Source organism: Furipterus horrens, unplaced genomic scaffold, assembly GCF_987537825.1.
Source record: "Furipterus horrens unplaced genomic scaffold, mFurHor1.1.pri manual_scaffold_2, whole genome shotgun sequence".
In the NCBI taxonomy this organism is placed as follows: domain Eukaryota; kingdom Metazoa; phylum Chordata; class Mammalia; order Chiroptera; family Furipteridae; genus Furipterus; species Furipterus horrens.
The window spans coordinates 91,300,521-91,313,408 of NW_028327172.1; the positions used below are offsets into that span (position 1 = coordinate 91,300,521).

Consider the following 12,888-nt stretch of genomic DNA (forward strand, 5'->3'; position numbering starts at 1 on the left):
TGGACTGTTGTTGTTTGCTTGGTGCCTGCTAAGGATTTATGTAGTGGAAAATGAGCTTGAAAAAAGTAAAACTATTCGTTTTCAAAAATCACAACTACCAGGCTACTTTACATGTAACTGGATGAGCAGTGACAGCCGTTAAAACTTTTTGAGCAAGAGAGTGATGTGATTATAACAGGATTTTAGGAAGACTAATTTAATAAAAATAAGAGGTTCTGAAATAAGGAAGATGATGTGAAGTGAGTTAGGGAGCTATCTTAATATTTAAGGTAGGAAGTACTGGGAATTTCAGACATGCATGGGGATTGATTGTAAAGATCTAAAGAGGGGGAAATATTAGTATTACAGTAGTCCCTCTATATCGTGGTTCACTTATCGCGGCCTGAATGTATCGTGGGGTTTTTTAAAATATTATATTTAATTTTTTATTGCGGATTTTTTGCTATATCACGGGATTTTGCGGTACTGTATACATATGTTGTTAAAGTTACGTAGGTTTAAGAGTGTAGAATAAATGTAAGGTTCCTGCTTTGCGGGGGGGAGGGGGATCTAGAACGTAATACCCACAATAAGTGAGGGAATACTGTATTTTAATTCTTAAGACAACTTTATTTTTCTAAATAATATCAATATTTAATGTTTTCCTGGTCTAGTTTAGTGAAAGTGAAAAGGGCTGAAATTTCCCTGTTATCTTTTATTTTTAGTGTCACATCTAAAAGTCTGTAAGTTCAAGAAATAAAGAAAATCTTAATAGGCATTGCAAATTAGAGCTGGGGCATAGCATTGTATGTCTCATTTTCACTATTTATTTTAGCTTCACTTTCCCTGTATTGGTTCTTTCTTTTCTTTTCTTTCCTTTTTTTTTTTTTAAATCTTTTTCTAGGAGGAAAACAATGTGGTTCATTACCAGAAAGTAGAAATTCTGAGAAAAATGTTACAGAAAGAACAGGAACGGCTACAGGTACTAAATTAGGAAAGGGCTGTTTACGGGCCAGTCAAAATGTGAGTTGGTATTTATTACAATCACAATCAAGCAGTATTGTAATCAGTGTCATCAGCTATTTGATTAAGAGTAGACATTTTCTCTATTTTCTTGAGATAAGTAATTAATTATCAAAATATTTTTATAACTTTTCAGTTATTACAGGAAGATTACAACCGAACTCCTGCCCAAAGATTGCTAAAAGAGATCCAAGAGGCCAAGAAGCACATTCCTCAGCTGCAAGAGCAGTTATCCAAAGCCACAGGCTCTGCTCAGGTAGCAACACTATTAAAAGCCTATCTAACTTTTGCTGAAACATTCTTTGGGGAATCTGTTAGAGAATGTTGCAGTTGCCTTTTTAAAAAGTTACTTTTTCTAGCAGGAGGTCCTGTGTAGAATGTTACAGAACTAATGATTAACTAAAAGAAATGTGGGCTTCTGGTTATTTGTTTGTTCATGATTTAATGTTTCTTTGTTCCACAATTTTAAGAATGCTTTTGCTTTGATGTGACAAATTACTAAAATGTATTTAGATACATATATTTATTGTTTTGAAGTTAATCTTGCAATTATATTTTTAAGTAGGGATATCATTTTTTACTAATTGACCGTCATTGTGCTAAGTACTTGGGCAAGCATTTTCTTAGTCTGCACAACTCTCTGAGATTAGATAGGCTCTTGCACCCCACCACCCCCCCGCCAATTTTACATATACATTTAAAGAAACTCAGATTAAATAAATTAAATTGTCTGAGATCATGTAGCTCAAAAGCAATGGAACTGGAGTTTAAGCTGAGTCTGATGAATTCAAAGCACATTCACATCCTTGATGACTATCTTTATTGTAATTTTAAAATAGATTGCAACAGGCCCTGGCTGGGAAGCTCAATAGTTTAGACTGTCAGCCCTATAAGCCAAGGTTGTGCATTCAGTCCCTGGTCAGAGCACATATGAGAAGCAACCAATGAATGCATAAATAAGTGGGACAACAAATCGATATTTCTCTCTCTCTCTCTCAAATCAATAAATACAGATTATAAAATAGATATCAACAGAATTTGCTACATAGGTATCAGTGTGGAGATGATAGTCTCATAAAAAATAGTGCAGCATTTATATCTCAACCAGATTTATATTCTTAATATTCAGATTTGGGATATGAAAGGCTCCTTTTACTTCATTTTAAAGCAAAATGGCCCTGGTCTGTGTGGCTCAGTGGGCCAGAGCATCATCCTGTAAACCAAAAGGTTGCTGGTTCAGTTCTTGGTCAGGGCACATGCCTATGTTGCAGGTTCAGTCCTCAGTCAGGGCATCTACAAGAGGCAATCAATCAATGCTTCTCTCTCACATCAATGTTCTTCTCCCTCCCTTCTCCCCTTTCTAAAATCAATACGCATGTCCTTGGGTAAGGATAAAAAAAAGCAAAATGGATAAATTGCCTGTACCATTTAAAATGAGTAAAAGCTGTTGATTTGCCGTTCTTCCTTAGTTATGCCTGAAAGTGAAAGCCAGATTAGTGTAACTAAAAGGATGTTTTAACATCATCTACCCTAATTAAAAATCATGCTATGGTTGTGAAAACTAGGGCTTAAACTGGTTAAATGACTTATGCAAGGTTACACAATTATAAGGTCTTCTGACTTGCTGGTTTAGTGTACACGTTATTTATTTTTCTTTACTTTAAATCCCATTAACTGTCTCTAAAGTCATTGACATTTTATAACCACAGAATTAGTAGTTATTTATGTTTTTAACTTTCAGATCTTTAAGCATTCTTGATCACATCAAAATGGCCAGCTTTTAGAGGTCTCCTTTAGATTGTAGTGCAACTCTATTTCTTTTGCAATCAATAACTAAGGTTTTTTGTTTTTTTAATGTGTTTGTGTGTGTGTTTAATCTGTCTTAGGATGGAGCTTTAATTATATCCTCCAGGCCTTTATGTGACACACTAACAGTCAGTGATGTAGAAGCAGATCCTGGTGATGGACTAGGCAGAATTGACTATTGTGGTGGAGATGCTGCTTGGGCCCGCAGTGACAATGCAGACGTAAGTGTTTACGTCTTTACCTTCTTGTGTTCTTCTTTACAGCCTCTCTCTAGATTTGATATTAAGGTACATGAGTTAGAGGTATCTTCTCCTATTACTTTTCTTTTTATCATTGCCATCTTTAATGTAGCAATTTGATAAGCAGAAATTCTGGAACTGTTGTATATTGACTTTTAATTCCAGAGTTCACTTTTTTCTTGGACACCCATTGCCAAATGTTTCTTTAGAGGAGATAGAATCTCCCAGCAGGCATCTTGTTTGAGGGTAGAAATGTTAATAATGCCAGTGTTTTTTTACTGAATTGAAAGACCATCTATTGATAATTTTTTAGAGCATGTTGATAATCCATTTGTGGTCAGTGACTCAGTCTTGTATCATGGGGCACTTTGCCATTACAAAGAGAAAAAGACTTAGTTCTTTTAGACTTCAGTTAATAGCCCATGTTTAATAACACTTTCTTGATGAACTCAGAATATTTGTTAAAAGAAAATACTTTAAGTTGAATATGATGTGGCTTCAAAGTCATATGAATACTTAAATGTTACTCAGCAGTATTTTGTAAGTAGTATACAGTGATAGGAATAATGACTTAAGAATAGATGACCATTTTTAAAAGTGACGAGGAAGGTGGTCTAAACCAGTGTTTTTAAAACTGTGGTTCATGAAATCAATGTAAGTGTTTGGGACCAGCAATTAAAAAAAAAAAAAAAGGAAATAAGAGTGCTTTACATGTAGAAGTGGTGTTTCTTCTTGTGACTTTTGTTATGTGACTTTTGTTATATACACATGTATATATGTGTGTATGTATACAAGAGGGGACTGAAATAAAACCTGGAATTATCTTCTGGAGAGTGGGCCCCTTGTAGTACAGACTTCTCCCACTAGGTGAGTGTTCTAGGAACCCATCTGTATCAGCGTACCAGTTGGCTTGTTGTGATAGGCTGCATTTGGCTTCAGTGAATTATTTTGGGGGACTCTTTCAATGAGTTTGCCCACTTCATGATTTATGAGTGCACCCGCCCTCACCACGCTGAGTATTCAGTAGTTTTGACCAAAAAAACATCATGACCCCCTTGCTCTACCCACCCTATCCACCCGATCTTGCCCCAAGTGACTTTTTTCCATTTCCCCGGATGAAAAAAGCGCTTAAAAGGAAACAGTTTGCTGATGTTGGAAGAGGTGAAACAAAAACATCAGAAGCACTTACAGGCATCAAAATCGATGAGGTCAAAAACTGTTTTGAACAGTGGGAAAAGTCTGGTAGGTGTAGTGTATCAAGTGGAGAATACTTTGAAGGTGACTGAAGATTAAATATGTAAGAATAAATACACAATTTTTTATAAATACTGGGATTTGGGGGAGTCCCCCTTGTGTATGTGTATATATGTATACTCACATACACAGAGACACACCATATATGTTGATAAATAATGTAAAGTTTCTCTCTTTCTGAAGGCTGTGGTTAAAATGTGTGTGTGTATGTGTGTATGTGTATTTAGAAAGCTACTGGTTTAAGCCATCATCTAGCCACCTTTTGAGGCTTAAGCCCAATGACTCAGTTCCTCAGAGAAAATATGAGGATTTACTTATTTATTTTTGAAAGATAGTGATAGGAGTGTTATGATTGGTTAGGCTAAAGGTTTTAATGAAAAATTCAGTTGTGACTCAAGAAAAAAAATTAATAGATAACATTTATTGGATATACATATACCATATGTTATATTTTACATTCCTTATCTTAGTTAAGTCTCAAAACAGCCATATGACATAGTACTGTTGTTATCATAACTTTAGAAAAAAAAAACCGAGGCCAAATGGAGCTAACTAACTTGCCAAACTTACCCAGGTAATATGTGATCTGCCTCTACCTAGGCTGCCACGTACCAGCACTCTAAATATAAACAAAGGTGCTTTTGTATGAAAATGCATAACATTTTAGGAAAGCAGTAAAATTTTTACTGGTATATTAGAGTTATGGAGGAAATGGCTATAGTTTATTTTAGAAATAGTCGAGTTCAGGGCTTCAGCTTGTTCTAGCAGTATTGCTTTAGGGAATCCTTCTCATAGTCTTTTCATTTTAGTGCTGTTTCTTTCTGCTTTCATGACTTATTTTTACCATTAGATGGAAAGTTTCTTAGAGCTCAGGGGTCATCTTGCTTACCTTTATGTTTCCAAAGCCTGGCAGATTGTAGAAATTTAGAACAAATGATAAGAAAGAAAAATTTGAATTTTATCTTGTATTTAGAGAATTGTTAAAATAAAATCTGTGGCTTAGATATATAACTTTATAAAATAGAGTGAATTGGGATGTGTAGAAACAGTCATTCCAGTGAGTTAAGACTGCTTGACATGTAATAAGTGTTAAAGTACTTGAGTGAACAGCAAAATTAATGGTTAAAGAGTTTGGGCTTTGTCTTGTATTCAAGAGAGGTACAGTCAGCAACATGTTAGTATGGAAAACGAAGTGGAGTAGAGACGGGAAGATCTGTGAGAAAAGAAGACGGCTTGGCTGAACAGGAGCTTACATGCGCTGAATGGCTAATACATAGTTATCATTTATTGAATACCTGCTTTTGTGCCAGCAGTTGTACCTAATACTTTACAGATACTCTTTTTAGCTCTCATAATAATTTCCTAGAAGCAATATCACCATTTTATAAATGAGGAAACTGAGACCAAATAAATAAATGAGTATTGTCAAATCCAGGTGAGGGATGATACAGTATAGACTAGGATATTTACTGAACACATAATTCGCTTAATTTCTACACATGTCTGTTTGAGCTAAGATGTGCTACTTTTAGCTAATGGGTTTCTATGTTTGTTTCAGTTTAACTGTATTAAGATTGTAGGAGCCAATCAGTGTTTTTATCTTTTAAATCAATGCTTTTAATTTTTTTCCATTTCTGCTCATTTTATAAAAAATCTCCTTGTGGTGTTTGTTATATCATTATCATTGTAAAACTCCCTGCTTTTATTCACCTAAAGATGATTTTAAAGAATACCCATATACCCAGTTCTCACAAGAGAAGCTACTTGATCACAATAATTATCTAAATTTCAGAGAAACTGCCTCTGTGATTTTTAATTTGTAACTGATAATAAAAATTTTTTTTGGAAAAACTTTAAACCTATTGAAAAGTAGAGACTAGCATAATGATCTTCCCACCCAGCCTCAGCAATCATGAACAAGTGCTCAAACTTGTCTCTTACCCCAGTTCTTCACTCTCCAAATGTACTGGATTATTTTAAAGTAAAATCCAAGACATTATTTCACTAATACACATCTTTTAAGAGAAAAGATTTAAAATTTTAGCTATATTACTATTATCAAATCTTTAGAATTAATGTTTTCTTTTTTTAGTGTATTTTATTGATTATGCTGTTACAGTTGTCCCAGTTTTTTTTCCTTTGCTCCTCTCCTCCCAGTGCCTCCAGCAGTCCCCCCTCCCACCCTGCTTAGTTCATGTCCATGGGTCGTGCATGTAAATTCTTTGGCTTCACCTTTTTCTATACTGTTCTAACATCCTCTGTCTGTTTTGTACCTATCAATTATGCTTCTTCATCCCTGCACCATTTCCCCATTTCTCCCCCTTACCCCTCCCAGCTGATAACCTTCCAAATGATCCTCATACCTATGAATTTTTTTTTTTTGGTTTTTCAATTACAGTTGTCCCCTTTTCTCCCAATTTCTCTCCCCCACGCAACCCACCCCCTCTCCCACTCTCCCGCAATCATATCCCTTCCCGTTGTCCATGTCCATGAGTCATTTATACATGTTCTTTGACTAAACCCTTCCCTTACTTATCCCCCTTCTCTCCCTCCCCCCTCCCCCCTATGGACTGCTATTCTGCTCTTTGTTCTATTTAGTTCTTTTGTTTGTGTTGTTCTTTAGTTTCCTGTATTAGGTGAGATCATATGGTATTTTGCTTTCTTTGCCTGGCTTATTTCACTAAGCATAATTCTCTCTAGTTCCATCCATGTTGTTGCAAATGGCAGGAGTTCCTTCTTTCTGTCTGCTACATAGTATTCCATTGTGTAGATGTACCACAGTTTTTTGATCCACTCATCTACAGATCGGCATTTAGGTTGTTTCCAGCACTTAGCTATTGTAAACAGTGCTGCAATGAACATAGGGGTGCATAAGTTCTTTTGAATTGGTGTTTTAAGATTCTTCGGGTATAATCCTAGTAGTGGAGTCGCTGGTTCAAAAGGCAGTTCCATTTTTAATCTTTTGAGGTAATTCCATACTGTTTTCCATAGTGGCTGCATGATTTTGTTCCTGTTCTGGTTGCTTAGTTTGTTTCTGTTTTTATTTTTTATATGCAGTTGTTGATAGTTGTTAAGTTTGTTATCATTTTAATGTTTATAGTTTTGATCTTTTTCTTAAATAAGTCCCTTTAACATTTCATGTAATAATGGCTTGGTGATGATGAACTCCTTCAGCTTCACCTTGGTCTGGGAAGCACTTATCTGCCCTTCCATTCTAAATGATAGCTTTGCTGTATAGAGTAATCTAGGTTGTAGGTCCTTGCTTTTCATCACTTTGAATACTTCTTGCCAGTCCCTACTTGCCTGCAAAGTTTTGAGAAATCAGCTGTTAGTCTTATAGGCACCCCTTTGTATGTAACTCTCTTCTTTTGTCTTGCTGCTTTTAAGGTTCTCTCTTTATCTTTCACCTTTGGCATTTTAATTATGATGTGTCTTGGTGTGTGGTCCTCTTTGGATCTAGCTTGTTTGGGACTCTGTGCTTCCTGACTTGTATGTGTATTTCCTTCATGAAATTTGGGAAGTTTTCCTTCATGCTCTTCCTCTTCTTCTGGCACTTCTATGATTAGGATGTTGGCATGTTTAAAATTGTCCCTTGTTTTTTTTTCAATATTTTTTCAATTTTTGTTTCCTTATTCTGTACTGATTGTTTATTTCTTATGTTCCAAATTATTAATTTAAATCCCAGTTTCCTTCCCTTCATCATTGGTTTCATGTGGATTTTCCTTCATTTCACTCACCTTCACTTCTTCTGTGCTTTTGCCATACTCAAACATATCTGTCAAGCCTGTGAGCATCTTTATCACCGGTGTTTTGAACTCTACATCTGTTAGGTTGGCTATCTCCTTGTCACTTAGCTCTCCCACTGGAACCTTGATCTGTTTCCTCTTTTGGGCCATACTTCTCTGTCTCCTTAACTTGACAGGCTCCTGTGTTTGCCTCAGGTCTTAGGTAGAGCTGTTGAATATGTCGTGTTGTAAGCAGTGGAGCCTTAGGTATTAGTCAGTAGAGGGCAACCCGTTTCACCATGTTGTAGGTCCGTATGTGGGGCAGGGGACTGAGAGGGAACAAGGCCGCTTGCTCAGCTCTCACCCCCTTTTCAGGCACTTCTCCTTCCTGTATGGGACTGGCACCTCTCTGACTGTTGCCCTGGTTGTGGTTCCCAGAGTGGATGGGTTTGCGGACGTTTTAGGACCGTGGGGGCCTTTTAAACAAACAGCCTCTGCTGAGAGATGGGCAGTTTCTTTCTCTGCCCCGATTGCCACTGGTTTTCACAGTCAGAAGCAATGAGACTTTATTTCCTCTGGCATTGGAACTGTGAGCCATGTGGTCTGGTCTGGTGCTGGGAGTGCTCTCCAGGTGTCCCTCCTTACTTATTTTAATGTTACCTCGTTTTTCACCGGCCTGCTGCTGCCACCGCTGGCACTACACTGTGTCCCGTCCACCCCAGCTCTGCCCCTGTTACCTGTCTGGATGAGTATTTTTTCTTTATATCTTTGTTTGTTGGACTTCCATGCAGCTAGATTTTCTGGAACTTCTGATTGTCTCTAGTTTTGAGATAGTTGTATTCCTTCTTAGAGTTGTGGACAGAGGTGCAGTATGTTTGTATAGGCCTCCATCTTGGCCAGAAGTCTGTATTCCATTTCTTAATGTACAGTTTGATTACCCTAATTGTCTTATAATGATCTTCTTGCAGTTGCTTTATTTATCAACCTTTGGTTGTTATGGCTCTTAATTTATAATAACTCCCTCTTTTCTTTATTGCCATTTTTGTTAAACTGGATCCTATGTACAGTAATTGTATTTTCTGAAAACTGATAGTGAAATCGATTCTTGATTAGATTAATGTTTGAGAGTTGTTTGTCAAGAACAATTCATGGTGGTATTGTGCACCTTCTATTACAGCATATCAGGTAGTGAATATCTGGGTTTTTGTGTGTGTGTGTTACTTTAAGTTTGTTTAAGGTGTTCAGATAATGTCAGCATGATTTTTTCATTATGAAGTTCTCTATTAAGCTTTTATCTCATGTTTTTACCTGCCATTGATGGTCAGAATGCCTGCATCCATGATTTAATTAGTTGTTTCAAAGTGATGATATTATAGTTTTGTCATTTCTTCTGTATATAGTAGGTGGAATTATTTTGCAAAAAATAGTTTTTCCTTATTCCAAGTAGATTACCATATAATATAGCTTATACAGGGAATGTGGGATAAGTGGCTGATTTTTTTTCCTTTATCTGTTTTCAGAAGAGTTGGTACTCTGACAAATGCCAAAGGTCACCAATGTAGGGATGTGTATTTATACTCATGCATGTGTATGATATTTTGAATTCAAAGATTTTAACGTACTTGCTTACTATGTTTTAGTCCATTGCATCATTTTCTTTTTGATGCTTAAATCGTTCCTTTTTTTTGCCTGTGGACTCTCCTCAAATTGCCTTCTGTATTCTTTTGACATGACTCCCCGGTAGCTTTGGTAGCTTTACTGTTTCCTTTATATCATGGTATTCTGGTATATGTATAGATAGCATGTATCTTTCCTATTGACATTCACACAAAAATCTCTTGTGCCTCATTTTCAGCTCCTCTGAAGAATGACTCCCATTGCTTTAGGGTATTCCTCATCCCCCCAAATTGAAGTTCTGCATATCATATAGTTTATGTTTTATATTAGGTCATTGCAAACATAGCCATGTAAATTTTATAAAAATTTCTTACATCAGTTTCACATGAGGTAGTAACAGCAAAATAGACAGAAGCCTAATTTCATTCATATAAATAGTCCAAAATATTTTTAACTTGGATAAAAAGAATAGTTTGGGACAGAGGGAATTAGAGGAGATGGGTAAAGATAGAGATTGATTTGACATAATGAGTTTGAAATATGTAATATCTAGATACAGTTAGTTCATAGAAATATGCTCTCAGGCCTAGAGTTGTAGTTAAATTATTCTATTGTTTTATCAAATAAAAGCTGAGAGAATAAGTGATTTGCTAAAGTCAGGAAAAATGTAGCAGAGCGAGGTATTATATGAAAGATACTTAGTAGTCTCAAATACATATATGAAATTCAGAGGGTTATTTTTTTCACACTTTCTGTTTTGTTTTGGTTTTTTTTTTTTTTTTTTTTTTTTGATGAGCCTGTTGAAATGAACTAAATATCTTTCTTTTTCTTTCTTTCTTTCTTTTTTTTTTTTTTTTTAATTAGAGTCCTAAGAGTACCCTGAAAGAGCAGATTTATCTAGAGGAAAACCCAGAGAAAAATGAAATAATTCAGGACACTGTGAGTATGAAATCTATGAAGTGATAGTGTTTTCCTTATTTAAAGTGACAGACATATCTGCTATTTGTATTTATATATTTTTTGAGAACAAGCTTAAACTTTCAAGGAACTTAAAATAAAATATACATAACATAGAATTTACCACTTAATTTTTTTTCAGTAGGCAGTTCATTGGCATTGTTACACTCCTGTTGTGCAGCCACTGCAGCATTCATTTCTAAAAGTTTTTCATCTTTCAACAACTAAGACTTGGTACCCATTAAGTAGTAACTCCAGATTATCTTCTCCCTCGAGCCTATGGCAACCAGCATTCTACCGTCTGTCTCTGAATTTGACTATCCTAGAAACCTCATATAGGTAGAACCACATAATATTTGTCCTTTTGTTGACCAGCCTTCAAGGTTCATCCATGTTGTAGTATGTGTCAGAATTTTTCTCCTTTTTAAGGCTGAATAATAATCCACCATATGTATGTACCACATTTTGTTATCCATTCATTTGTCATTGAAGACGCGAGTTGGTTCCATCTTTTGGGTATTGTGAATAATGCTACTATGAATGTGTCTGTACAAATATTGTTCAAGTTCTTTGAATTCCTTTGGGCATATACCTAGAAGTGGAAATACACTTTTAGCATTTTGATTTTATTTGTTTAATTAAAATTGTATAAAGTTTTATAGTAAAAAACTTAATATCACATTGTGATGCATTGATTATTAGCAACATATTAAAAAATCAGAGAAATTAAATCAGCTATAAAATCAAGTTGTCTACTACTCTATACACATTTCTGTGGTTTCACCTGATTTTTGCCTTAAATTATTAAAGCCTTGGGTTTTAAAAACAAGTAGTTTTTTCACAATGAAATACTATTTTACTGTAAAGAATAAAATTTTACCCTTTGCAACAGCATGAATGGACCTGGAGAACATTTTGCTAAGTGAAATAAGCCAGTCAGAGAAAGACAAATACCATATGATTTCATTCATATGTGGAATCTAATGAACAAACTGAACTCAAAAGCATAGAGACAGACTAATAGATAGAGAATAGGCTGACAGCTCTGGGGTGGAGAATGGGGAATGGCAGGATTGAGCAAAAAAGGAAAATCTCACAGACACGGACAGCAGTGTGATGATTGCAGGGTAGGTAAAGGTGGAAGGAGGGTATAAGGGGGATAAATGGTAATGGGAAAATACATAATAAAAATAAATATATATATGTTTCTGACAGAGAAGGAAAACTCTGACTCCAAAAAACCTCCGCTGCCTTGCGGCATACCTCTTCGGGGGAAAGGCTAAGGGAGTAAACCCCGACAGAAAATCCGGAGCCGGAGTCCCTAAGGCGGTTTGACGTTGTAGTCAACACCGGCAACTCCTGCGGCGCACCTGAAGCCAAGCTGTATTGACTCCGTCTTTCCCTTGGATCCTTCAGCTGCGAAGAGAGGGGGGGTCTGCTGCATGGGCAACAGCAGACCCTCCATATCACCCTGCCCAGGCTCTGTAGCTTCAGCTTCACTGGAGAGGACACTCCAGCGTCATCGCAAGATGTCGATTCAACACGGGAGGAGACAGATACCGTGTCACTCCCGAGTCGGACTGCACAGCCATTCTCGGCGGTGCAGATAGACTCTTAAGAAGCTACACCATCGTCTCTTGAGACGGACGGCTGCCGACGATATGTTTCTGAAAAGAAAAGTAGTAAAAAATGCTGAATCAAGTTTAGGGGATGCACTTGCATAGTGTTGAGATAACACGTAAGGAGGAAAAACAACATTTACACATTATTTACTTAATTTATAACCTGTTGGATCCATTTCATAGTTTTAACCATAACTGCTTTGCAGATGACTCCCAAATGATTATAGCCTCACTTTCTTTGCTCAGCTACAGATAGAGCTTACATGTTCAACTTCTGCAAGATTTAAGCCAAACTCACTCTTTTCTATTTCCTCCAAAATATTTATTTCTCCTAATGCTCTGTAGTCTTTGATTTTAGTATTTGTGGTCTTCAAACATCCCATATTTTTTACATTATATATTAACATCTCTTCACTGCCTTTTTGGTGCTAAATTTTACTGTCAGTTGACAAATGGATGATCTATTGCATGGAATGAGATCTATAGTTTTATTTTTGTAATTTTTGTAATTTTTGTTTCTATAGAAGTTGTTTTAAATTTTATTTTGCATTATGCCAGTGATTTTTAACCAGGTGTGATTTTTGTCCCTGGGGACATTTGGCAATGTCTGGAAATATGTTTGATTGTCATGACTGGGAGGCTGTTAATGTTATCTAGTGAGTGGGT

At 36.1% G+C, this 12,888-nt stretch overlaps 1 protein-coding gene across 3 annotated transcripts in view; it reads left to right on the forward strand.

The window, feature by feature from the left end:
* The window catches only part of ARHGEF12 (Rho guanine nucleotide exchange factor 12), a 124,913-nt gene that overhangs the window by 20,516 nt on the left and 91,509 nt on the right, over positions 1 to 12,888 (forward strand). For 2 of the 3 annotated variants that reach the window (XM_090266137.1, XM_090266138.1), the window contains 4 exons: positions 884 to 961; positions 1,139 to 1,258; positions 2,889 to 3,029; positions 10,508 to 10,582. In XM_090266137.1, the coding sequence (XP_090122263.1) occupies positions 884 to 961; positions 1,139 to 1,258; positions 2,889 to 3,029; positions 10,508 to 10,582 (414 nt within the window). The remainder of the gene's footprint in view (positions 1 to 883; positions 962 to 1,138; positions 1,259 to 2,888; positions 3,030 to 10,507; positions 10,583 to 12,888) is intronic. The other variant, XM_090266136.1, reaches the window with a different exon arrangement.